General features: G+C 41.1%; 1 protein-coding gene across 4 annotated transcripts in view; it reads left to right on the top strand.

Moving 5' to 3' along the window:
• Nucleotides 1-26,909, top strand: part of fhod3b (formin homology 2 domain containing 3b) — a 91,108-nt gene that overhangs the window by 58,951 nt on the left and 5,248 nt on the right. The window contains exons 6-25 of one of the 4 annotated variants that reach the window (XM_040029557.1): nucleotides 11,161-11,255; nucleotides 12,060-12,171; nucleotides 13,112-13,206; nucleotides 13,843-13,986; nucleotides 14,124-14,368; nucleotides 15,693-15,818; nucleotides 15,949-16,119; nucleotides 16,912-16,971; nucleotides 17,644-17,766; nucleotides 17,924-18,058; nucleotides 19,030-19,080; nucleotides 19,706-19,896; nucleotides 20,876-21,406; nucleotides 21,504-22,417; nucleotides 22,934-23,092; nucleotides 23,384-23,566; nucleotides 24,067-24,186; nucleotides 25,075-25,236; nucleotides 25,339-25,529; nucleotides 25,688-25,880. In XM_040029557.1, coding sequence (XP_039885491.1) covers nucleotides 11,161-11,255; nucleotides 12,060-12,171; nucleotides 13,112-13,206; nucleotides 13,843-13,986; nucleotides 14,124-14,368; nucleotides 15,693-15,818; nucleotides 15,949-16,119; nucleotides 16,912-16,971; nucleotides 17,644-17,766; nucleotides 17,924-18,058; nucleotides 19,030-19,080; nucleotides 19,706-19,896; nucleotides 20,876-21,406; nucleotides 21,504-22,417; nucleotides 22,934-23,092; nucleotides 23,384-23,566; nucleotides 24,067-24,186; nucleotides 25,075-25,236; nucleotides 25,339-25,529; nucleotides 25,688-25,880 — 4,001 coding nt within the window. The remainder of the gene's footprint in view (nucleotides 1-11,160; nucleotides 11,256-12,059; nucleotides 12,172-13,111; nucleotides 13,207-13,842; nucleotides 13,987-14,123; nucleotides 14,369-15,692; nucleotides 15,819-15,948; nucleotides 16,120-16,911; nucleotides 16,972-17,643; nucleotides 17,767-17,923; nucleotides 18,059-19,029; nucleotides 19,081-19,705; nucleotides 19,897-20,875; nucleotides 21,407-21,503; nucleotides 22,418-22,933; nucleotides 23,093-23,383; nucleotides 23,567-24,066; nucleotides 24,187-25,074; nucleotides 25,237-25,338; nucleotides 25,530-25,687; nucleotides 25,881-26,909) is intronic. The other 3 variants (XM_040029558.1, XM_040029559.1, XM_040029560.1) reach the window with 3 other exon arrangements.

Genomic DNA, 26,909 nt, shown 5'->3' with positions numbered 1-26,909 from the left:
TCACTGGTTAGGGGATGAGGGGAGGGAGACAGGATAAGATACACACTGTGGAAAAGAGCCAGAGATTATTAATAACTAATGATTAAATGTAATTATGGTTTATGAAAACAAGGAGAGGGAAAATAGGTGAGTGGAAAAGAAATCCTAATTGCATCATTTGAAGCCCCCAGGGTAACAAAGGGATGGTTCAGGCCACTGAGACACAGCCAATGAAGTCCCACCTACAAAGAATAGTAAACATTATGGCTGTCCATTGAATTTGTATTAGGTGAATGTCCCTCTTTGTCAGTCCCCTTGGCAAGCAAAAAGAAAAACATTTTAAAGCTGCTGTTTCATGGGATAGAACAACCTCATTTTTAAATGCTGCCAAAATTGGAAAAACTGAGCCTTTAATAAGATGTGCAATATCAGGCACCATCAACAGGAAGAATAGGAAACATTTTGTCACTGATAGGTCAAATATCTAAATGTCAGTTTTAAGTTCCTGCAAGTTAAGCTAAGGCATTTACACAACATCCAACTTGCATTACTGTAGTGGAATGTGGTTAATTTAGGAAATCGAGTAATGTTATGTTTGCAAGTGCCTTATTCAGCTACAACAGCTTGCTAAGACACATATTACAGTTGGTTTCAACCAGCTAGCTAAACATTGATATGAAATCTAATGTTCTGTGGTGGCTGCAAGCATTTTGTTATTGTTTGAGCTCTCACTTGCATCTTAGTTTATGTTTTCCCCTCAGCTGAATGTAGTTTTCAGATATTTGGCATATCCTGAATCAATAAAAGTGTCTGATCGTGAACTGAAAGACCAAAGCCCCACAAAAAAATCTAGATAGTTGTAGTTGGTAGTAACAGGGTTTGGTAGTCTAGAAAAAGCTAATAATATTTTTATGCCTTCGTGCTGGTGATAAAATGTTGGTGGTCAAAGGTCAAGGACACTGTGACCTTTCATGTATTCAATCCTGGTTAATGTGAGATGTCAGGTACAGCTGGAGGAAATTTTATTACATCTGGGACAAATTTCCAGTAAGACAAGAACTGATTGGGGTTCGGTGGCTCAAGGTCGGTGTCGCTCCGACCTCACAAACCAGTTTTTATCCATAACTCAAGAAATCATATGCTAATTATAACAATATTGTACACAAATGTCTTATAAAGTAAAGTGATAAAACATATTTTTATCCAAAGGTTGAAAGCTCGAGTCTGGATCGACGCCGACGTAAACAGCAAGTCGACTGGTTGGCAGAGGCATACAACCCTGAGGCTGTAATCCTAGTCATGTGTTATATAGCTTCAGTACCTGCCTAAAAATTTGGTCCTCTGGGATGATGGGAATAACTTCATGTGGTCAGTGGAAATTTAGGAAATGAGTGTTACGCGTGATTTCATCCCACAGCCTCTCAACTCTTTCTGCTCCACTGGCATCAGTTTGGTTTTTTGCTTCCAGCATGTTCTCTATAAATTAAATCACCAGTGTTTAAACTGACATACTGAGTCACGTACTCAAATATACACAAGCAAATACTCCATAGACTGCTTGACACTGTGTTGAAAATACTAACACTACCTACATTTACCATTTACCTACACAAACACAGCAGCATGTCATCACGTGTTAGGGGTTAAACTCGAAACCTTCTTCCAACCGGATGTGTCCCACTCTGTCCTTCCTCTGTGTCAGACCCCTCCGGCCCTCACGTGAGCAGACGGCTTACATCTGAACCCACTTCACCCCACCTGCCTGACCTATATTCTGGCTCCCCTTATTCTTCTTACCTACATCTGTAGAAGTTTTTAGCCTGAGCAGACCCACTGGCAGCAGAGTTACAATCCCATCCCAGAGCCTGTTTTACGGTAACAGAATTCAGTATACAAGCCAATTATATTATAAGAATGTTTGATTTAGTTCATTTCTCAAGCTCTCATTTTATCATCTCTGACCTTGCTGTCTAAGGTACATAAACTCTAATTTGGAAAAAAAAAATCCTTTGCAGTTATGCAGCACGCAGGCACATAGATTGAAATCGTCAGTGTTTCACGGCTTTAAGGCTGATTTTTGTAAGCTGACTGTTTTTTGGGACTGAATTCAGTATGTGACTGGCCAGAACCAGACTCAATCACACTACTATGCTCTGAGGAGCAGTAAGAATTTACCACAGCTCATCTTTCAGTTCACTTTACAAGAGGGTGGATGTAACGCAGCAGCTTGTTGCCAAAGTCTTTCCCATTTGGATGCGGTGCAGAAATCATCTGTTGGACTTCTTCCAGTTGTTCATTGTCCTAAAATCATTTGATAAAATTTATTTGGTGCAGTAGCCCTTCTACTCTCTCAGCTGTTCAAGTACAAAGAGGTGAGCAGTAGAACAGAAAGTGATACCACATTTAGCTTGTTTATTCTCCTCATAATGTTGTAGGAGATTTTGCCCTGCTCAGCACTGCAGTGGGTCTGCGGTGCCTGTGGAGCTTGCTCAGCCAAATACTGGGGAGGCGCTCTGCGTTACTTCATGCTATTGTTCCATTAGGCCTGTTTGTTTGTCTTCAGGGAATTTGTTTGGGTTTAGGCCCACAGTAAATTTTGTCAAATGCTGGCAGACATTTATTCAGGTCTGAAAATGGAAGCGTCCCCCTGTTGTTTTACTATATGGGGTTCAAATAAGTAAGTCTGGCAGTTGGCTCAGTGATTGGAATTAGTCTGGCTTTAATGGTCTGGGTTATTAGCTGACTAACAAATGTCTTGGTCCAGTACAGTAGAGCTGAGTAATAAACTTGACTTTTTATGGCAGACAGACTCTAAGTCAGGACGGAGCTAGAGATATGGATGCAGAAATGAGAAATAATAAGAGTAATCAATCAGACTGTAACTTAATCAGTAACTGAAATTCATTCTTTTTCTTCTTTATAATATACTTTCCAAAGAACTGTGTGTTAACAAATTTTACTGAAACTATCAAAGATAAAAGTGTTTATTCGACAGAAAAGAATTCATATTGTACACGTTGTATATAGAAGGGCTGTGTGAAGAGCAATTATTCCTTTTTTCTAATGAGAAAAGAAAAACAAGAACACACCTTGTGAATATGTACAGATGAAGTTTTAAAAAAAAAATTATGTTTCAAGCTAAACCTGAGCCTACACCTCTTTAATGTTTTTATGAAAGTTTTATTTTGATGTGACACTTCTCTTCTTCATTACAGATGTAGGTGGTTCACAACAACAACAAAAAAGTTATTTAAGATGATTCATCACTAATTAATTTGGTTAAACAGGTTTTTACTGCTACGGTTGTTTTATACCCATCTGTCTCATCACAACTGATCACAGAGTGGTGAAAGCAGAGTCGAGGACAGCTTGATGAGCTTGCTGGTCTACTGTCATCAGTATCGCGTCAAAGAGCAGAGGGTTATCCAAAATATACGTCCACGAACAATCAGATAATGCTGTTTGCCTTTCAGCTCCGAGTGTCATGCTAGCTTCCAGAGACACTGGGCAAGCATTGCTTTCCTGCTTTGCTTGCCCTGATGAAACATTTATGGTATAGAAAAAGTAAGCTAGCATTTTTTTGCCATGCTAGCTATAGAAGATTACCTTCATGGATGGATATCCTCTTAACTTAAAAAAAAAAAAAAAAATCTGCATTCACTGGTGCCAGTGAACTGTATGTTAAGAATTGATGCAACTAAATCGATATGTGAGATATGTGTATATATTTTTAATCAGAAAATCCTGTTAGTTCCCATGAACTGACTATGAACTCATTTAACCAGTCTGTTCTGGTATCTGAGAAAGGATGTCTCAGCTGCTAGTTTAAAGAATTATTGGATACAACTTGATGCTAATATTGTATATTATCTTTTCCATTAGAGTTAGAAGGAACAATAAATCACTGTATTAGTGTGCAGTATCCCTCGTTCTCTCAGTCAGATATCCTTTCGTTTGTGACATCTACATTCATAACAACATAGTGATGTTCAAATAACTCAGATCAAGGCTGCAAGGTAAAATCTCACTAACCAACTTTATTGATCCATCCATTTTCTCACCCCCTTGTCCAATTCAGGTTACGCTTAGGGCAGAAAAAAACAGATTTTGATTGTTTTGAAGACTTGGGAAAGTGGAAACAAGCCATAAACAAAATACTTCCATGATACCAGTTTCTTAAAATGAGCAGATAAGCAAACTCATTTTCCCGTGGGTGAAAACAGAGCTGTTCCATAAAGTTTAGAGCCTAGTTCCATAGATTCATTGCTACTAGACCTTTTCAATGAGTCATGTGATCCACTGTTGATAAACTGTTGATTGTTGCTGCTTTTAATATGCACTTAGATCTTTTATTTTAACTGATCATCCAATAAATATGTAAAACCATCTTAGGTTGCTCCAAATAAACCCTTTATACAAATTTGCTGGAAATACTCCTGATTTGTTTATGAGTCACTGTCAATAAAGTTAACAGGAAAAATAGTGGCTTTGCAAGTCTGTATTCAGTAATAATCTCCATAACTCTGTGAATACTAAAATCTGACATAGTAGAAAATCAATTTAGATAAAAAAAACCAAAAAACCTTTGTTAGGCCTTGCCGTATACAGCGATCCAGGTACAGTGGGTACAGGGAAGTACACCTCAGAAATCTAAGCGCAGCATCTGGCTAATGCACAGAATGCAAGATAAGAGTCTCCATGTTGCACTGTAGGGGCTAAAGATTTGGCTCCATTCCCAAAGTCCTGGTAAAATAAATGTTGCACACTGACAGACAGTTTGGCTGACCCAGTTTAGATAAATTCCAAAATGTAAATGAAACCAACGGGCCAGAGTGGTAAGTGGGAGAGAAGTGGACAGTTTTTTACTGTAAACAGAAAGTTGTTCATTTGATTTCTTGCATCCTTATAGATAAAGTTGTCTTTTTAAAAAACATATACGTCAGCTGGCTTGCATTGGTGCTGACTTCACAGACCTCAGACTGCTTCTCACCTCGGCAGTGGTCACGGAGCAGCCCTTCCTGCACATTCCTGGGGCTGTGGAAGATAATTGCTGTGGTTTATGAGAGGGAGAGGCCCTGAAGAAACACTTCCACCAGACTTCAGTTGTTTGATTTTGTACTTCTCTCAGAATTTGAGACACGGGAGCAGGGTCTGTCTCCTCCAGTCTCCTAGTCTGTGGTTCCCTGCTGCAACTCTGTGTCGTCCAAATGTTCTACTCACTCTTAAGGCAGTTGCATGTTGAAATAAATTGAGTGTAAGAGTGCTGCACCGATGACAGGCTGCTCACTCGACACTTCAAAGTTTCTTTAAAGCTGTCCTTTTTACCCTGGCTGTCCTTTTCCCCAGTGGCATGCATCTTAACTCTAATCACTGTGCTTTGAAGGGAGCTCATTGTCTGCAAGCATCTTATTATGTGACATACAGTACATACAAAGGGAGTTAGCAGTGTTATTGTTGCGCTTTGTGTGAGGTATGGTAAAGCTGCTCATGATTATATAAATGGAGGCCCACATTGTTGGCCCCAAATCAGTGCTTGAGAGTGGAGAGAGTCCTTTACAGACTCTGGACTCACATGTTCCTCTTATTAACCCTCTTCTAAAGTTATAGATGACTGTCTGTTGTACAGTTTAAAAACAACCCTGGGTTTTGGGCCAACACTTAGGGAAGTATGGCAAACGTTCATCCCAGTTTCAAAGCTTAAAACTGTAAGAAGCAGGCAGCCTAATTCTTAAAGGGCCGTTAAATGACTAGTTAAAGCAAAGTGTGTGTAAATCGCTTTCATTTGCAGTCCGCATACGTGATTGTTTGGAGAGTAATTAAATGTCTCCTTTTAACTGTTTTGACCAGAATATGAAGGTTTCCCATAATGACAGGTAATTTAATTTTTTTTCTAAACAGTTACAGTATCATTTTACCTAACCATTCGGTCTTTGCGGTTTTTGGATTTGTAGTCAAATCGTACATCAAGAGGCCGCTGGCAATGAATAATTTCATGAAGCAGCAGTTTTAATGAATGTGAGAAAAAAGGTAATGGCTGTGTGTTTTCTGGCGCCACATAACGGTTCAAGTAACATATCATTTCCATATCTTAACTGTTCGCTAAATTAAATTCAAATATGATATTTATTCTGATTGTTTTTTGCGCGGTTGACTGCTTGAGTGACTGGCTCTCAATAGCAGAGATGTCAGACTCGTTTTGCATGGTGGGCCACATACAGCCCACGTTGATGTTAAGAGGGCCAGACCAATTAAATTGAACTTTATTTATATAGCGTCAAATCACAACAACTGTCACCTCAAGGTGTAACCAATGAAACACCTCCATCTATCAAATCAAAGATTTTTACCTACACATTTAAAACCTGAGATATCGTAACATACAGCGGCTTGCAAAAGTATTTGGCCCCCTTGAACTTTTCCACATTTGTCACATTACAGCCACAAACATGAATCAGTTTTATTGGAATTCCACGTGAAAGACCAACACAAAGTGGTGTACACGTGAAAAGTGGAACGAAAATCATACATGATTCCAAACATTTTTTTACAAATAAATAACTGCAAAGTGGGGTGTGCGTAATTATTCAGCCCCCTTTGGTCTGAGTGCAGTCAGTTGCCCATAGACATTGCCTGGTGAGTGCTAATGACTAAATAGAGTGCACCTGTGTGTAATCTAATGTCAGTACAAATACAGCTGCTCTGTGATGGCTTCAGAGGTTGTCTAAGAGAATATTGGGAGCAACAACACCATGAAGTCCAAAGAACACACCAGACAGGTCAGGGATAAAGTTATTGAGAAATTTAAAGCAGGCTTAGGCTACAAAAAGATTTCCCAAGCCTTGAACATCCCACGGAGCACTGTTCAATTGATCATTCAGAAATGGAAGGAGTATGGCACAACTGTAAACCTACCAAGACAAGGCCGTCCACCTAAACTCACAGGCCGAACAAGGAGAGCGCTGATCAGAAATGCAGCCAAGAGGCCCATGGTGACTCTGGACGAGCTGCAGAGATCTACAGCTCAGGTGGGGGAATCTGTCCATAGGACAACTATTAGTCGTGCACTGCACAAAGTTGGCCTTGATGGAAGAGTAGCAAGAAGAAAGCCATTGTTAACAGAAACCCACAAGAAGTCCCGTTTGCAGTTTGCCACAAGCCATGTGGGGGACACAGCAAACATGTAGAAGAAGGTGCTCTGGTCAGATGAGGCCAAAATGCAAAACGCTATGTGTGGCGGAAAACTAACACTGCACATCACTCTGAACACACCATCCCCACTGTCAAATATGGTGGTGGCAGCATCAGGCTCTGGGGGTGCTTCTCTTCAGCAGGGACAGGGAAGCTGGTCAGAGTTGATGGGAAGATGGATGGAGCCAAATACAGGGCAATCTTGGAAGAAAACCTCTTGGAGTCTGCAAAAGACTTGAGACTGGGGCGGAGGTTCACCTTCCAGCAGGACAACGACCCTAAACATAAAGCCAGGGCAACAATGGGATGGTTTAAAACAAAACATATCCATGTGTTAGAATGGCCCAGTCAAAGTCCAGATCTAAATCCAATCGAGAATCTGTGGCAAGATCTGAAAACTGCTGTTCACAAACGCTGTCCATCTAATCTGACTGAGCTGGAGCTGTTTTACAAAGAAGAATGGGCAAGGATTTCAGTCTTTAGATGTGCAAAGCTGGTAGAGACAAACCCTAAAAGACTGGCAGCTGTAATTGCAGCAAAAGGTGGTTCTACAAAGTATTGACTCAGGGGGCTGAATAATTATGCACACCCCACTTTTCAGTTATTTATTTGTAAAAAATGTTTGGAATCATGTATGATTTTCGTTCCACTTCTCACGTGTACACCACTTTGTATTGGTCTTTCACCTGGAATTCCAATAAAATTGATTCATGTTTGTGGCTGTAATGTGACAAAATGTGGAAAAGTTCAAGGGGGCCGAATACTTTTGCAAGCCACTGTAAGAAAAAGAAGTGTAATTTCAACCACACCAGTCACTCAATCACAAATTTCTATGGTAGATAGTGGGGGAAAAAATGGTAACTTTTCTCTCATTCAATTGTTTTCTTTTTTTCTCTTAATCACATCAATGTAGTATGAATGTCGTAAAAGCTGTAAAACGTAGCAAAATACAGTTAAAAGTGCAAAATATATGCCTTCACATTTTCCACAGCCATGCAGTGAGGCTGGTTTGGAGTCTTTGCCGGGCCGATTCTGGCCTTATGTTTGGCACCTCTGTTCTATAGGCTAAAACCTTTAAATGTTGCCTTATGATAACATGTCAGCGTGATCTAAAAGTCTGCTCGCTTTGTGGTGGATAGATAAAGTCTCATCTGTCAGCAACTGAACATTCGTGTTGCGTAATGACACTTAAAAGTCTCATTAAAGACGTGTGTTTTCAGTGGAATTCCCTAAAAGCACATTGCACTAAGGCAGATACCGTACACAGGTGCACGCAAGAGATAAGTGTGCAGTGATGATATTGCAGGTCTGCTAATGCCACACAGCTCTTTAAAGTTGAGGCTGTTTTGTGTTTGTATAAAAATTGACTGTGCATCATTATTTTGTACTCTGTGCTCACAGTGTGCTGTAAATGATCTCTTTAAAACTGTCTGGTGGGATAGTTACAGAGGGTTTCTCTCTGGCCTGCACTGACCGATAGAGTCAATCGCTTTTTTAAAAACACATTCTATTGTGGTCTGCTGTGACACAACGCCCAGAGCTCGCAGTGGGAAAGGACCGTTTCTCTGTTCTGACATGTTGCGAGTACTTAACCCCGATTGATAAAAGATGCACTGTCGCCACCACTGCTTGCTGCCACTGCAGTACGCCGACAGCAAGCACATACACACAGACACACACAGGGCCTGTCCACCCACACGCTCTCACACATCATGTACACACAGCAGCTGCACCTGGGAATTTTGGCCTATCAGCTGCATATTTGCGATTTTCAATGCCGCTCTAGAAGACTGCATGAAGAAATTTATACGTATATAACAGAAAGTGCAGCCTGTCATCATAACATGTTATAAGAAAGAGATTTAAACATACAAAGAAGAGATTAGATCAAAATCTGTGAATGTATACAGTTTCAAAGCACCTGTTTCTCTGCTTTTTTGTCACAGCTGCTAATATATCTGATCACTTTTATATATATGATCCTTCTGAATAAAAGACACCAATGGCTTGACTTATTGAGAATATTCTCCTATGTATTGTTACCTCCCAACACTCTAACTTCTGCCAAGAAACAGTCAAACAGGCTCTCCAAAAATGTTCCACTTTTAATGCGTCACGTGCTCTTCCCCCCGTGTCAGCTAATGTATCACGTAAAGTTTCTGTGGGTTCAAACTGAACTCATCTTGTTGTGGTCTAATGTATGAAAGCATTACTTCTACATGTGTGGACTTCCTCTGAGATGCTGCTTTAAAAACAAAACAAAAACACCCACCACATTTTAAATGGTGCTTTTGTCCGTTCCACTCCTGTCCTGTAATGTTTATCTCCCTTCCCCCATCTCCTTCAACAGAAGCCCTACACTTTTACTGCCCCCCACTGAGATCCCTTGGCTCTGATTAGGTTCTTATTTATGTATCCTGTTACAGATAGAAGTCATGTCAGCTTCCATTGAGGCACTCTGCTCAGTTATACTGCCCCCAGTTGTGTCCACTAACTTGAGAGTTGACTGTGGACAAGTGATGTTTTTTTTTTTTTAAGATCTTCACCTAATTGTTGAGATTTTCAATTTTCACAGCAACTCCAGTTTGCATGTACAGTTCATATATAATTACTACTACATTTACTACAATTACTACATATATAATACTAGAGTGTTGGAAGATCATTGTCTTATTTCACCAAAATAAAAAAGAATTAGAGAATGTGTGAATAATACAGGGGGAAATGATCTGATAGTGTACATTTTTGGTCTTATATACGGTGCTGTGCACAAGTCTTGAGCCACCCCTCATTTCTTGATGGCTTGCTTGCAAGGAGGCAGATTTTCTTGTATTTTTTTGTCATCTTGAACAAGTTTTCCAGGTTTTCTGAATGTTTTCAAAGCTTTTCTTCAACCATTTTCAAACCAGTCCTCATACCCGACCAGAGCAATGATTTTTGTTCGTTAAGCCACTTAATATCAACATATGAATCATTCAAGCATAAAGAAGGCAACCAGCTCAAGAGGTGAAACAGTGTTTTGCCTATGCATGAAATTTTTAAATGGTATCTTCAGCAGAAGTGAACGGTTTCAGTGGAAGGATGTCAAGAAGTCATTCTTAATGGAGGAAAACAGGTAGAAAAGCCTGAGGTATGCCAAATTACACAAGAACTCAACTGAAGGTCAGTGTCAGAAGTCTTATAGAGTGATGCATTGTCAACAGTATTTACAGAGAAGGAATTATGAATACAGAAAACTGCCATCATATTTTAGTCCACTATGAAATACCATCTGGTAAGATCCTGATTGGCAGAAGCTTCATTCTTGTCGCGACAATGATCCCAAACACACTGCCAATGCAGTAAAAGCAGAGTCATGGTTTGGCCTCCCCAGCCCCCCTCCACATTATCGAAGCAGGCTGGGATCATCTTGACAGAGAACAGACTGAAAAGCAGCCAAAACCCAAAGAAGAGCTTTGAATGTCCTTCAAGAAGCCTGGAGAGCAATTCCTGAAGACTCCTTAAATTAAAGAAATGACAAGAAAGCTGCCTAAGAGAGTTCAGGCTCTGATAAAGTAAATCAATTATTGATTTCCAATCTCATTAGAATCAATTGTACAAACTCTGGTTTCGCCATATAAATTTCCATGTATACTTGCACGTATCAGTAAACCACTGCACCTCATTTATCTAGCAAAATATAAAGATTTTTGCACAGTATTGTACCACAAGGTCATGTCTCCTGTCATATATTGGGGCTGAAATCTCTCAAAAAGCACCAAAAGTAAACTATGAGTTTTCTCATGAATACAGTCTGTTATCCCTTAATCGTTGGTGAAACTTAAGTTTCACCTGCTTTGCATAGTCAGGATTCCAATGAGAGCAAAGACAGGTTTGATGGACAATTATGAAATGATGAAAACATCAACTGTAATACCATAAGATTGACCATCCCTGTGCTCTTTCCTCCCATGTCTTTCTTTTGTCTGCCTTTCCCACTCTCCTTTTCTCCAGCTCTTGGTCAAATAATGCTGTACGTGGACGGGATGAACGGCCTCATATCTCACAATGAAACGATCCAGTGGCTTTACACGCTGGTTGGATCCAAGGTAAAAAAAAAAAAAAAAAAAATGTAAAAATGACTCCACACTGTAGATATCCTGTAAGATCAACTCAACGACACCACCTGGCCACTGATGAGAAGGATAAAATCCTATACTTGCTGCCCTGCTGTCAGTGTGGTCACCTCAGCCCTCTACTGGCCAGACTGCAGTATGTGCAGCAAATGTGCAGCAGATGAGGGAGCTGCACTGGCTCTCTTTTCACACAGTTTTGATGTTCTTACAAATTACTTTCCTGCCTTTCAGTGTAAATACTGACAAAATATTTGGTGTCTGGTTTATTTTTCTTTTAATCTGAACCCTGTCTTTGTAATCACCTCGCCAGGAAAGAAAACTTGTTTTGCACCACCCCTCCCATTGTGTTGATTTTAACCTCAGCTTTGCAGCATATCATAACCATAACACTCCTCTCACCTACTTTTTTTTTCTTAAATCTCTTTTTCCATATTTTACAGTGGTGTAAATCACTGGAAACATTTACTAAACCTTAGATACCTTGCTTTATTTTGAGGCTCATCTGTGGTTCAGCATTTTGATTTTTATGGTATTTTTATACCGTCTGACTGCTGTGCAGTGTGTTCCCATGAGCCGTCAGTGACACACAGCACTCTTATCAAAACCTTGCAAGACTGCCCCTAAAGGAAAGGGCTTTTACCATTTGATGCCATTAAGCATCTGGAATTTAAAGGGCTTGCACATGCTCATCATAGTTGTTTGCAGAAACATTAAGTTCACAGTTGAATTTGTGCGCTCTGTGTTTGTTGCTTTAACAGATTGTTTTTCTTTCCACAGTTTCGTCTAGTGGTGAAGACATCCCTAAAGCTGCTGCTGGTGTTTGTCGAGTACACCGAGTCCAATGCTGCCCTTCTCATAAAGGCTGTGAACGCTGTGGATACCAAAAGGGGTACGATGCTTGCATAACTGAGAAACAAACATAAATGCACAACAGTACTTTCAAAGGAGGGACTGACCCGTTCTCTATTCCCACACTCACATAGTATAGATATTAATAAAGGAGAAAACATCGGAAACCTGCTGCATTAACCAGAGTGTCAGTGAATTCAGTGTGTAATATGTTGGAGCTAATGGAGTTATTTGCATATGCTAGTCTGCCAATCATAAATTCCACTTACTTCCCCATAAAACTACAGTGTGTGCTACTATTTAATCATTGAATATGTTCACCTTATATTTAGTCTCTCTGGGATTTGTTGCTACATAGCATCATCATTAAGTTTTAATTCTCGGCTGCTCAGTGAAACCTGAGCAGTAAAACACAGAAAGCGCGGTCCGATCAGTTGTTCTCAGCCGCGCCACAGCCACGCATGGAATGAGGCTTATTGAGAAGGAGTCTATCTCCTGCCTGCATTGGGGTTCAGTTACCTGCCATCCTAAAAGCTCAGCATTGTGCTGTGGCATACAGCAGGGGGTTGGTCATCTGTGTGCAGGGCTCAGGTATCCCTGTGTCACTTCTGCTGTTGCGTAAGAGGACTGAACATGATCCCCTGTCTCCCGATGAGAGGAGTTGGTCTTCATGGCTGAGACGGTGCTCCTTGCTTATTGCCACATGCAGACGCCTCCGTTTTTTGTTTTTCATTTTTACTGCTGTGTTTCTAGAGGAAGATGAAAGCCATACTCCAAAGTCTGCTGGCACAATAAGATGGCTTAAAAAGTTTTATTTTTTATATTGCTACACAGCGACGGAGCCAAATCGGTTTTTATGACAAACTGTGAGATGATCAAATGGATGATTTCAGATTTTGTAGTTGTTCAGCATCTTTGTAAACCTTGAAATAACTTTTCTTTTTATACACACTTGTGTTGTATGTGTTTTCATGATGCAGGTACAAAACTGTGGTCAAATGTTATGGAGATCCTTGATGAGAAGGATGGAGTGGATACAGAGCTGCTGGTGTTCGCAATGACGCTTATCAATAAGGTCAGTAAATACTATTTAGATACTATTTAACCAACTATTTCTGCATTACCTTGGAGTATAGCATTTACCTGCCTGTCTCTAGTGGTTTTCCTTCCCAATCTGCTACATTTAAAGCCCCCTTTATATATTGTATATAGATTGTTTTATCAGCACCTGAATAATGTAGAGATAACAAAGAAAGTCTTTTGAGGTGAGAGGTCATTTGTATTTGTGTGTTTGTGGGATTGCAAATGTTGCTTATATGAAATTGCAGTAACTGTGGTAATGAAGAATAAACTGCAGGAGTGTAAAATGATTTAAGTGTGGATACAGGGCTGCTGGTGTTCAGTGTTTATTATCCTTGTGGATATAGAAAAATGTGTTTACATACTACTAATATGTTTAGGTATACAGCCTGGCTACAGATCGTTTTTAAATATATTACTTGAATACATTATTTATTACTCAGATTAGCTTCAGTTCTGCAGGTGAATTATCAGTTTAGTTTTGTTATTGTTTCATTATCATGTGTTAGCCCTGGCAAGTATCGAGGGTGTACCCTTCCTGTTGCCATGTGACAGCTTGAATGATTGGATAAGCAGCTAAGAAAATGGATGGATGGAAAATCGCATGTGTTTGCTTCTGTGCGTGTCTCAGACGTTGGCAGGCCTACCAGACCAGGACTCCTACTATGACATGGTGGATTGTCTGGAGGAGCAAGGCATCGAAGCCACGGCCCAGAGACACCTAAGCAGAAAAGGCACTGATCTCGACCTCGTGGAACAGTTCAACATCTATGAGGTCAGGAAGCCTTCAGTACAAACCTTTATCTCTGTACAAGCAAGCTCAGTGTGTCTAATAAGTCAAATATCAGCCGGGAATGCGTCTGCGTAAAGATCCCTGTTATACTTTATTCACTCGCTGTTTCTTTGACCTAGATGACTCTCCGTCATGAGGACGGTGATGATGACACCCAGTTGCCCCCGAGTGGGCGAAAGGACCGCCGGCGGGCCAGTGTCGGCGGCACTAATGAGAGGCGAGGCCTGGAGAGAAGACGCAGCCGGAGACATTCACTTCAGAATAGCAGAGGCCATGCTTCTGCCCCAGCATCACCCAGCACCAGTCACGCTCGTGCAAGTGGCTTCCTCCGCTTTGGTAGCCAACATGAAGATATCAGTGAAAGGTAAAGTTTGCAAAAGGAGAGGAGAGGTGGAAGAGAATTAGGACACTAAAAGAAAGATTTAGTTTGGCGTTTATTAAGTAATGACCTAGAGCAGAGCACATGCACAGGCAGGTCGACCATGACCTCGTTATTAAATGTTTCATCCAGCTGGGTGATCTAAAGCCTGAAAGATAGCTGCAAGTAAAAAGGAATCACAAATGATTCCCATTGAGTTATTTTACAGGAAGGCTGCCCAACTACAAGTGTGTATTATATTTCATTTGTGGAGCTCTACCCTGTCCAGAGCTGAGGAAAAGAATTTCATTATATAGTAATTTAAAGAATGGCAAAGAGAAGACTGCTGCAGCAAAGTGACATTTAAATTAATTTTCTGTCACAGACATTCTCCTGCCGCTCGAGGAAAAAGGAAGCCTTTGCAAACACGAGATATGAGCTATCTGCTCTCACTCTGAAGTCAGGCTTCCTTCAGCGGGCGTGCACTGAACTTAAACTCCACCATGCCACATGTTTTATATATGACAGACCTTGGTGACTGCACAGACTGCATCTGCTGACTCCGGCAAGAAGCAAATTGCAGCCTTGTTTAAATGCTTAAAGGGATTATACCCGATAAAAGCACAGATCCTTTTGATGAACATTACTTTAACCTCTTTATTCTAGATCATGCTCCAGGAGGCAAACTGGAAATTATTTGTAGTCTTCTTTTTTGTCTTTCTCTCCCCAATCATTATTAACAAGCTTTTTACAAGAAGCATACCCCTTACCCCTGGTAGCACTCAGATCTTCAGGTTAACTTAAATTCAATCCAGCAGGTCATATGATACCATGCTAGCTAGCTTCTTCCAGTCCACCACAGGAAATTCAAGCCGCCTTTGAAGATCACAATTTTCCATATTGTTAATGAAATCCAGACAACTGAGAGAGATCCAAACAGCAAACCGGCCCAGACTCGTGTATGGCGACCCCCAAACTATCAGCTCAAACACACAACATATCTCCTACAGGCTTAACACTCCTTATTAAATCAAATACTCTTCTTCTCTTTTGTATTAGTGGTATTATTAAAGTTGTCCTTTTATCATGTCATAAAACCAGGATCACTAAAATTCTACTAACCTTCTCAGGCATGTCTCTCTTCTACACTAATAATTTTAATGCTTTCTTGAAAAGCATGTCTGTAGATTTTCGTCATTTCTGTGTGCTCTCCCTTTCATCTTCTGCTGTGTGGTTTCACGTTGTCTTTGTCCAATTTCTCTTCTCTCTCGCCTCCCCTGCATCCTCCCGTTCCTCCTTTCAACCCTCAACCCCTCCTTGCCCACCACAGGGAAGAGGAAGAGGAAGACGATGAGGCTGATAAGGAGGAGGGTGAGGAGGAGGAGGAGGAGGATGAGGATGAGGCAGATGATGAAAGTCATCCAGTCTCTGATTCCTCTAGTCAGGGCACTCACAGGTATTTTAGGCCAACTACCGTGATACAGTTTCTTCATTTTTATTCACACAGTACCTCCCTACTTTCTCTTCCATTTTGGATTATTTTCACTCTCTCTCGACTCCTACTCTCTTGTATTTTGTCATCCTAGTGCGGTTCCAGATGTAGCAGACACTCCTAACATGTGTTTGAACATAAAGTGTATGGCCAACATCCTCCCTAAAGCCAGTGACCCTGAAGGGCAGAGAGAGTATCTCAGCGTCAAGACCAGGGCATCTTCTCCTGTGTCCGTTCCACCTAAAAAGAGGACCTTTAGTCCTTGGTGTGTTCCTCACAGCCACCTGACTCTTTCTTCCAATTTGCTTTGAATAGAGCGGCAAGCTCAACACACCCTCTGTATCAGTCCACCCCAGCCTCTCCACCCCTTTTCCATCCCTCTGTCCCCTGACTTAAACCAGAGGCAGGTGTCGTTTGGGGTTGAGAAAGCACTACTTTACATGCACACCTCTCAATGTGGAACCACTCCATCACCGTTGTCTGTGTATATCTCACTATACCTTTACCCAGCATTTTAATCATAAAAATGCAAATAATTGTAGAAAATGCCATCACTGAAGACTTGCACTACACCATGAAGTTATTAAGCCCCGTCCTTTTCCATGATGTTGGAAAGCATTATTTTGCATTTAGTCCTCATCTGTCTTTCATTGTGGCTCTGTGCCACAGTTAATCCAAGACAAGGCGATAAATGATGTCAGAGCAATAATGAGTTTCAATTGTTACTGTGGGTTACAGTTACTGTGTAGTTCTGCTCATGTTTAAGCTGAAGTCTGTAGGTCTGTAGCAACAGAAACCACATTGCTCTGCATGTAGCAAATGGTGTTCACTGGACAATAAAAAATGAACACTTAATTATGGTAGATTTTGCTTTTTAAATTGCACGCTTAATCAGTGAGACAGAGGGAGATATTGTATCGTCCCTGTCTGCTCTGTCGTCTTGTAGTCTTGCAGCCCTCCTTCCTCAAACTGTCTTCTTTATGTGACTAACAGCTAGATATTTAATCTTTGGAGTCTTTCAAATCTGACTTGACTTTTCTCTCACTTACATCTTCAGTCTGACAGATAATACATCTCCTTCATCTTGCCCTGCTAGAAAGCCCTGCTGGGCTGAAAGGTAAGACAAGGAGTCAACAGGCCAATGTTAAACAAGATATATAAGAGCTTTAGAGGTGAACAGTAGTATAAAACCTTTGGTACAACAGTGATTGGGTCTGCTTAAGTTACTGAAAATGTAATGATACCATTTTTACTGTTGTGCAAGTTAGTCAAAAAAATAATAATTACAGCTGAGCTGTTTTCACACACAGACATGGATGAGCAATAACTGATGGATGGATTTTCTCACAGTGATGCTGCTGAACTGCCTTAGTGGGACAGTCGCCGTAGTTTAAGTTATACAGTTATAAGTCATACAGTGCTTAAGAAATGTATTACACCACCACCCAGTGCAAGAGCACATAGCTATAGCTGCACGGAATTAAGAGTACTGGTAATTACCAAAATCATTTTTGATGTTCTTGTAATGGCTAGTCCACAAGTATGTGCAAGCTCTTTAATAAATATTATATTTTTCTTGCTAAAATATATTTAATAATATCTCAAATTTATTGTTTTACAAAAAAAATCTGAAAAAACGTCATTTGTCAGGTTTTTTCATCTTTTTGTTTTTATTAAGAGGCCACATTGAAGTTCTTTACTTAAATTGTTTTAGTGGTGATGATGTGCATCCACCTCTGTGTCTTCGTCTGTCTTCAGCACAACACATATTTTCCTTTTCTTTTGACAGAATCAGTGGCAATGGCACTCCACATCCTGGCGTCAAATCCATATCCCAGAACCAAACTCCTACATCACCCGTCCATCGTTTTAATAGTTCGGCAACCTCCACACCAGAATCCAAACCTGACAGGTTAGCAACACGGCTAATGCAAACGATTTTTAATGTTAACTATAACTCTGTCAAGCTTTTATTTTGAAGAAACTTCCAAATGCATAAATCAAAGTATACGTCATTCACTTAATTAGCAATAATTTAGTCTTATTTGCTATTTTTCTCTGATTCACAGACCTGCTATAGGGGGGCTGCTAACATTATCATACAGACAGCATCAGGAGTCTCTGGCTGCAGAGAGAGAGAGGCGACGCCAGGAAAGAGAGGAGCGACTGCAGAGGATTGAAAGAGAGGAGAGGAACCGCTTTAGGTTAGCCTCCCTTATGTGACTTCTTAGCATTAAAAAAATGATGTATAGCTTCCGTACAGTGGAGCCTATTAAAGACGGGTTAACAACAGGCCATCTTCACTCACTAAAGATGACCACGTATCTCTCCAGTGTGAGGAAAAACTGCTTTGTGAGGATAACCAGATAAACTAAATGGTCAAAATTATTGGGCCACACCTCTTAAACTTTGAAATCAGCTAATTTCACTCCGTTGCCACTGGTGTTTAAAAGCAAGCACCTAACCACTGAGTCTATCCTTGCAAACATTTGTGAAATAATGGGTCATTTTAAAGGTCATTCTTGTCAGAGAAGCTCAGGAGAATTTTCACTGAGCATGACATCCCAGTGGACTTAAGACCCAGCCACACCCTCAGATAAACACTGGTTCAAAACTCCCAAACACCAGCTAAGCAACACAGTGTATTGCTGTGCAGTGCGGCGAGCAATGCTCAGACGTCTACATTGGAGAAACCAAACTGCCACATCATAAATCGCACAACATACAAGAGCCACCTCAACAGGACAAATTTGGCTGTGGATCTGCATCTAAAACATAAAGGCCACTCTTTCGAGGATGCCAGTGTTCACGTTTTGAACTGACAAGAGTAAAAAAGGCCATCTATGTCCACTCTGAACATCCAGCATTGAACAGAGGGGGTGGCGAGAGATCCCATGTAAGTCCAACGCTCTGCTGATCCAGTAACTGCACAATTCCTCCTCTGACATCAACATCAGCAGCTCCTGTAAGTTTAATGTGTACACAGCCCAGTACTTTTGTCCATACAGTGGTGTACACTGTAAAGAGAATAACGGCAGATGGAGCATCATACGGCGATCTCTTTGTACATATCAGATGTAAATAAAAATCTTATGTAGTATGAATGCAGGTTTAAACTGTCTTTTGCCCATGCTCTCCCTGCTCTCCATGATCCGTTTCTGTCTTTCTGTCTCAGTCGAGATTATGTTGAAAAGAGGGAAGAAGCAAGACAAGCCAGAGAAGAAAGGTGAGGTTACTTTGTTTCAGGGTTTCACATGCATGCACTGCTGCAGCTGTGAAGCTAGGTTAAAAACTAAAAAGCATTTTAATATCTGATCAGATATAAGATGTACAATTTGCCTCAGCCTTAAGATGTTCCAACGTTTAACAGGAATAGTGTGTAGTTGTCTTTTGGCATGCATGTTTTTTGAAAATGCAACTTACACAATTTTGAGGGACATGTGAAGTGTTACCTCGTGCCAAAAATCTTATAGAGAACTTTGGCAACTTTATCAAAATGGATATGATTTGTCATCATTTCAGTCATTGAGTAATGGGACTATGGCTCCATTTTCCGTAATTACCCTGGAATGAGACAACGTAAATGGCTTCTATTCATTGACATAACTTTTTGATCATTGTTATATGAGGTCATCATACCTCTAAAGTCTAAACTGTCATGTATATTTCAATAGTTAGAGTTGCTGGAGATTTATGCTTATATAGATGTCACTACCCCAAAAAACATCATCCTCATCACAATAACAAATTTACTGTGCATCCTGTATTTTATGCAGTTATCCATTACCGCTTTTCATGTAACTACAGCGCAGTGTCCACATAAAAGTAAAAGCAGCTGTTTGTCACTGCAGGTACAAGGCTGTGGAACGGGTAGCTGCGGAGGAGTTTGAGCGGGAGCGCCCCAAAGTGCCAACAAGAGGGCGGACGGAGATAACTCTGTGTTTGAGTCCAAACCCCGCCAGCCGCTCAGCATCCCGCTGTGCTACACCTTCATCCGTGATTTCACAGGAAGACACCTCCACCATCACACACCAGAGTTTGGGTACACCTTGTTTGTCAAACATGTATTCTTCATTAGGACTTGAGAGATATGTGCATGAATGAGTGAATGAATGCTTGATGACACAGCTGAAGGACACAATACTGGCTGTTTGTGCTCCTGTCTCCCTCACTTGGCCTGTCATTAAAACTTGATAAAAATAATTCTGTTTCCATCTGCTGTGATTTAATGGCTCCATAGTGTAGTGGTTAACACATTTGCCTTATACGCAAATAATATAGGGTTCTAGTGTACTCCTTGTACCAGTTCCAAGCCTGTGTAAGAGGGAGGGTTGCATCCAGTACAAAAACCTGTGCCGAATAAATTGTGCTTATTCATCTGTTGTTGTGACCACTTAGTAAATAAGGGAAACCATCTATATTTACGTTACGATATAAAGCACCTTGAAGCAAGTGTTGTTGTGATTTGGCGCTATATAAATGATAAAGTCAGACAAAGCAACAAAAGGAGAAGCTGGGCTGAAGCTGCACTGCAATGTAGATGTGCAGAGGTGCTTACGCTCGGCCTTCAGCTCCTATGGATTGATATCAAAGGTTAACAGCTGATGGACTCTCAGTGAATGACTCTCAGTAATTTCAAGATACTTTAATGTAAGATTGTAATCAGAAATTTCTTGTTTTTTTCCTTCAGTTTATCTTCGTAAAGCATGCTTCTTTGGTGACTTTAAACTGAAGATAAAGGCTGAAGCTGAAGGATTTTTCTCAGACTTTTTGTAAAGCATTGCAGTGTTTCAGCCAGTCGTATAAAGGGATTAGGTGATTGATTTATGTATTTCAGTCTGAGAATGTCAGTATCAGCACACTTAATGATATGCCGGGAAGCAATTTTAAATATATTTTTAGATTTTCCTTTAACTTTTTTTTTTCTTGAACACTATCAGAGTTATACGTTGGCACATAACTCTGTACAGAAACATTTAAAGTAACATTTTTCTTTAATATTGCCGTAATTTCTCTTCCAGGAACAGAACACATCCCACATGCTGAACCACAGACCAGAATAAAAAGCGCAGCACCAGAGTTACCAGTATTAGAACCTTCCCCTGCACCTCACCCTGAACCAGACAAGCAGCAAACTGAGGCGGTGTCGCAGACAGAGACAGAGGATGTTGTTGCTGAAGAGAAGGTAGCGGTAGAGGTGGCTTCAATTGGACAGTCAGGCAAGAGTAAGGAAGAGACACGAGAGCAGGTGAAGCTTGAGGAGCGGAGACAGCGTATGGATGAGGCAGCAGAAGAAGAAGCAGATGCAACTGATAAGGTAAAGGAGGGAGAGCCGGATGTAGAAGCAGGAGCAGTAGAGTTGGAGGAGGAGTCTGAGAAGGAGCAGGTGACAGAAAGAGATGTAGATGACAGTGTGCTGTTGAGTGAAAAAGAGAGGCAGAATGAAGAGGTGAATGAAAAGGACAACTGCTCTGCATCCAGCATCTCCTCCACAAGTAGCACTCTGGAGAGAGAGGAGCGGGAGGTGAAACTCAACCGTGAAATCGAAGCAGGTAGAGTTAAAACATTTTGCAGATTTTATTTTCTTACTTTGATGATCAACTATTCATATTACCTTCTATTTGATCTAAATTGTTTCTATACCTTCAGGCCAATGGACTCAGTGCATTAAAGAGGCAGATGTGAATGACCACTGCAACAAAATTCTCAACGGGAAACGCTTCATGCTGGACATGCTCTATGCTCAGAAGACGGCCGCTGAGGATGATGGGAAAGTGGGAGAATCTGAAAAGGAGAAGTGTAAATGTGAGAAGGAGGAGGTGAATGACTCTGTGGCGAGTTTGGCTAGCAGGATCTCCACACTGGAGGCTCACAGACAGGCCAGAGAAGAAAATGTGAAAAAGATGGAGGTGGGAAATCTGGACAATCAGGGCAGCGTCCGGGCAGTGGCGGGGAAGTTTGGAAATTTGGTCAAAGGCCTGACATCTCTACCTGAAGCAGAGACGTCAAAAGAGCAGCAACAGGCTGAAAAATCATCGCCCGCTGCCTCGTCAACGTTAGCCCCAAAGAAAGAGTCGGACTATATCTGGGACCAGTTGATGGCCAAACCAAGAGAGCTGCGCATCAAAGATATGGACTTCACCGACCTGAAGGATGAGGATGACATGGACATTTTAGATATGGACAGCACGACAGGGTCAGGTGACCTAATACCACCTCTTCCTCCCCTGCCGTGCAATACCGCCCTGCCACCACCACCACCACTGTTTGGATGCCCCCCACCTCCTCCCATCCTTGGCAAAATGATGCCTCCACCTCCACCATTTATGGCCCCTATCCCTCCGCCATCCCCTCAGCTGAGCCGAGGGGATATTCCTCTCTTCCAGAAGAAGAAGAAGACCATCCGTCTCTTCTGGAATGAGGTTCGTCCTGTGGACTGGCAGTGTAAGAGTCATAAATTCTGTAAGGATTCTCTCTGGTCCAAACTGGAGCCAGTTACACTGGACACATCCAAGTTGGAGCAGCTGTTTGAGTCCAAATCCAAGGAGCTCTCTGTCACGAAGGTAATTACTGTCTAGACTGCTATTAGAGCAGCTCTCCTCCCTAGCTGGTTATTTGAAAGGATCATTTTGTGATTTAGTTTGGTGCTAATTGTGCTTGTTGTCTCATATAAATCAGGAAGCACACGGTACAAGATGGACTTTAGATTAAGTCACCCCTACCTCTATGTTAAAGTAAACTATGGGACCAGAGCACATCAACACATTCTTAAATCTTCAGAGTTATTACAGGATCCACTGATTCAAAAATCTGTAGGTTCAGGGGCCAACCCTGCTCCGGAAACTAAAATATGTTCTAAAATAATGCCTTCAAGTGCAGAAAGCTGTGACATTTTAAGAAACATGTACTGTAACACATGAAACACTGCCATGTAGACATCCAAGTCTTTTAAGCACGGACCACACAGGGAATCAGGAAAAAGAAAAAATAATTATAACTGAGGTTTTTCTACCAAGGTTGATGTGTTGGATACATTTTTGCACACTTCTTACACACTCATAATATTCTGTATCTTGTAGAAAGCAGCTGTTGATGGCAAACGGCAAGAGATCATAGTCCTGGACTCAAAGCGCAGCAATGCTATAAACATCGGTTTGACTGTCTTACCTCCTCCCCGCACAATCAAGACTGCCATTCTCAACTTTGATGAGTACGCACTAAACAAAGAAGGCATCGAGGTAAGTCTTTTTAATAAGGTTCTGCCTTATGACGCACACCTATGGACTCTTCCTCTCTCTCCCACTCATCTTAACTCCCCAGCTTATCAGAATACAGAGATGCTAAGATATATTGTGATCATCAGCTTGATTTCTAGTTGTTGTCATGCAATTTTGAATTGAATCTTCTCTTTTATTTACTCTGATTTACAGTAAAAAAACAAAACAAAACAAAAAAAATCAATGTGTTTAAATGGTATATATACGCCTGTTTTCCCACCTTCTCCTCAACTTTTCTCTTCCTGCCACTAGAAAATACTCACAATGATCCCCACAGAGGAGGAGAAGCAAAAGATCCAGGAAGCTCAGCTGGTAAACCCTGCTATCCCCCTGGGCAGCGCTGAACAGTTCCTTCTCACCCTCTCCTCCATCACAGAGCTGTCTGCTCGCCTGCAGCTGTGGGCATTCAAGATGGACTACGAAATTATTGAGAAGGTCAGCATCAATCATGCCTGTAGCAGTAGTAAAAGTGCATTATATCTCATTTTTGCTTCTAATTTTCTTATAATAAAATTAAATTTTGTGAATTAAAAACGGATATATTAGGAAATATGCTTGCGATTAGTTAGTGAAATATGAGCAATTATCGCACGAAATCTGTAAATATGAAGCTACAGCCAGTTGGTGATTATCTTGGCTTAGCAACAGCTTTCCAGTAGACTTCAGTACAACTGTACTTCCTTTTGCACCCAGTGGTCTCCCCCTGCTGGCCACTAGAAAGAATGCAGGTTTGAGGCACTTTCAAACTATCTTCACTTTTGACGTCCAGAAACTTCATCCGCCTTTTATATACAGTGAATAGTTTAAACAAGATTTGTTTTTCCTATATGGGGTACATCTGTATGATGAGAGAAGAACAGACTTCACTGGAAAAAAAAAATAGGCATGCAGGGATGTGTCATGTGCTTCATGACTGTATTTTCCTGCTCTTTTAGGAAGTGGCAGAGCCTTTGCAGGACTTGAAGGAAGGAATGGATCAGCTGGAAAAAAATAAGACACTCAGATACATTTTGACCACGTTACTTGCCATTGGCAACTTTCTCAATGGCTCCAATGTAAGTAAACCTCCAAGTCGTTTGTAGCGTTTACTCGCTTTGTACATTTTCTGCAGTGCTCCTCACCCCCCACCTCCCCTGACAGCCTATTGATTTGGCAAGAGTTCTGCGTGCCTGACTGCACCACATATTGTCCTTCTACAGTAAAAACACTTGTCAAGGCCTCTGCTAAACCTGGTCCTTTCTCTGTGTGTGTGTGTGTGTGTGTGTGTGTGTGTGTGTGTGTGTGTGTGTGTGTGTGTGTGTGTGTGTGTGTGTGTGTGTGTCAAAAAGAGAAAAGGGGAGGGAAGGTTTTGGGATTTCTGAGAATTTCTTTTTGTCTGGCCTTTTTATGTGTGAACCTGCATATGTGTCTCTGTTTTTTTTTTTCCCTCATTTGTTTTGTTTTTGTCTCACTTTGTCATCTGTGTTTCTTTGCCCTTGCGTGTGCCTCGGTGTGTATGCAGCTGTGAGTAGGTGTATTTATGAATGAACCTCTGGGATATGCGAGCCAAACATGCAAAGGGGAAACATAAGTCATCAACATCAAAACAGGCAGTTACCGTAAATAATGGCCACATTTATATTTTGCAGTAAGCCATTTAAAGCTGGCAGGAGAACAAGGGGAGATCCCGTTAGGATTAGGATTATGTCTTTCATTCTGGCTTTTTAGCTTTGCTGTGGTGAGCAGAATAATCAGTCAGCCCTGAAATAGAGTGTAGTTTCAGTCTAATGAATCTACGTATCTACTCTTAGCTCTTTTCAACTCCCTTTTTTTTTTCCTTGACTCTGCCAAAGAGGAAGTTCACTGCAGTTTTGGTCCTAGAGTAGCAGCATTTGATTTTAATTTTAGACCATTGTTTCCATCCCACACTCTGAGAGTGCTCCTGTGTTTGCATATATCTCTAGGCTAAAGGCTTTGAGCTGAACTATTTGGAGAAGGTCCCTGAGGTGAAGGATACAGTTCATAAGCAATCTCTGCTGCACCACGCCTGCTCCATCGTGGTTGAGAAGTTTCCAGACAGTACTGATCTCTACTCTGAGATTGGCGCTGTTACCCGCTTGACCAAGGTTCCATTTAAAATTTCACTTTAACAACTAATCTAAAATAGTTTGTTGTTAGTAGACATAAATGCCAATGCCACATCACCTCAAGTCTGTCTTGGTTGTTAGGTGGACTTTGACCAGCTTCAAGACAATCTGGCCCAGATGGAGAGAAGGTGCAAAGCATCATGGGATCACCTGAAAGTCATTGCAAAACATGAGATGAAACCAGCGTTGAAACAAAAAATGTCCGACTTCCTCAAAGACTGTGCAGAGAGGATCATCATACTCAAGATTGTACATCGAAGAATTATCAACAGGTGCATTCACATGTAGATAATCCTTTACACATTAAAGCTTTCCTTACGCATTTTCCAGAATTTATATATCTTAGAAATATAACTGTGGAATCAGATTTTGAATTCTCGTTAATGATAAAGCATGTATAATGATGCATTGTCGCTCTACTCTTCTCCAGGTTTCATGCTTTCCTGCTGTTCTTGGGCCATCCGGTGTATGCAGTACGTGACGTCAGCATACACCGCTTTAGCAAGATACTGAGCGAATTTGCTCTAGAATATCGCACGACAAGAGAGCGCGTGCTGCAGCAGAAACAGAAGAGGGCAAACCACCGAGAGAGGAACAAGACCAGGGGAAAAATGATAACAGATGTAAGTCGTCTTCAGCCGACCTACACGCACATTTTTCCATTTCATAAACCTCGTCTTTGTTTAGTTTGAGCTTTCTGATTTCTGAGAAACAATACGGCCCATCCCTAGACGCTGCTTATATCCTTAATCTGGTTAAAGCGCCAAATGCGGCATTTGTAAGGACATCGGTATAGCTCCTCGGTATTCACATGTATAGGTTCCTGTAACAACAATCAGTGAATTGTTTTTAGTGTATCCTATTCTGTAGCTGGAGCCAGCTAAGAAAAGCCAGAGCAAACACCTCACCGCATGATTAAAATCCCCCGGACTGTCAGAGCAGACTCAACAGCGGGCTCTGGCAAGAACACCCGCTCTTCAAAAGGTCCCTAATTCAATCACTGTGTGAGAATTCAAACTCTGGATTTCTGGATGGCCCACTCCTCAGCTCACACTCCTACAAAGAAATTCAGTCAAATATGCTCCTCTGGGCTCCACAGCTTGAATCTGCAGTGATGATTTTATGGTGTACGACAGGGGTGTGAAACATAAGGCCCGGGGCCCAGAATCAGCCCGGCAGACAATCCAATCCGACCCATTGGACATATTTGGAAAATGTAAAGGATGGAATAAGTTTTTAGACTTTTAACTGTATTTTTAGGACTTGTACAGCTTTTCCTACTGATAAACACCTCAGACCAAAGCCATTCATGCTGCAGTAAGAAAGTAATTGATAAAAAGTTGACAGGAAACCATGACAGGGAAGTCTATAGTAATTTTATCTACTATATACATTTCTATTTTATTTCACAATGTGTCAGCAGTAGAATAAATAAGTAAAACAGGGCATTTTCTGTGAATTAGCAAATCGTTCCACTTAATACTGAGCTACCAGAATTGTCTGTAATTTTATATATTTATTCTGTACAATTTAAGCCCAAAGAGTCATCCTGACTCATTTCTTTCAATAACCACAACAGCATTTCTTCATCATGTTGAAAAACTGAGATATTAACACTGCATTTCTTTTTCTTGTATTGACATATCTCAGCA

The sequence above is a fragment of the Simochromis diagramma genome, unplaced genomic scaffold (assembly GCF_900408965.1).
Source record: "Simochromis diagramma unplaced genomic scaffold, fSimDia1.1 OVJJ01000361.1, whole genome shotgun sequence".
NCBI classification, from domain to species: domain Eukaryota; kingdom Metazoa; phylum Chordata; class Actinopteri; order Cichliformes; family Cichlidae; genus Simochromis; species Simochromis diagramma.
The sequence above is the reverse complement of the archived record's forward strand: the minus strand, read 5'-3'. Positions and strand labels throughout refer to the sequence as shown.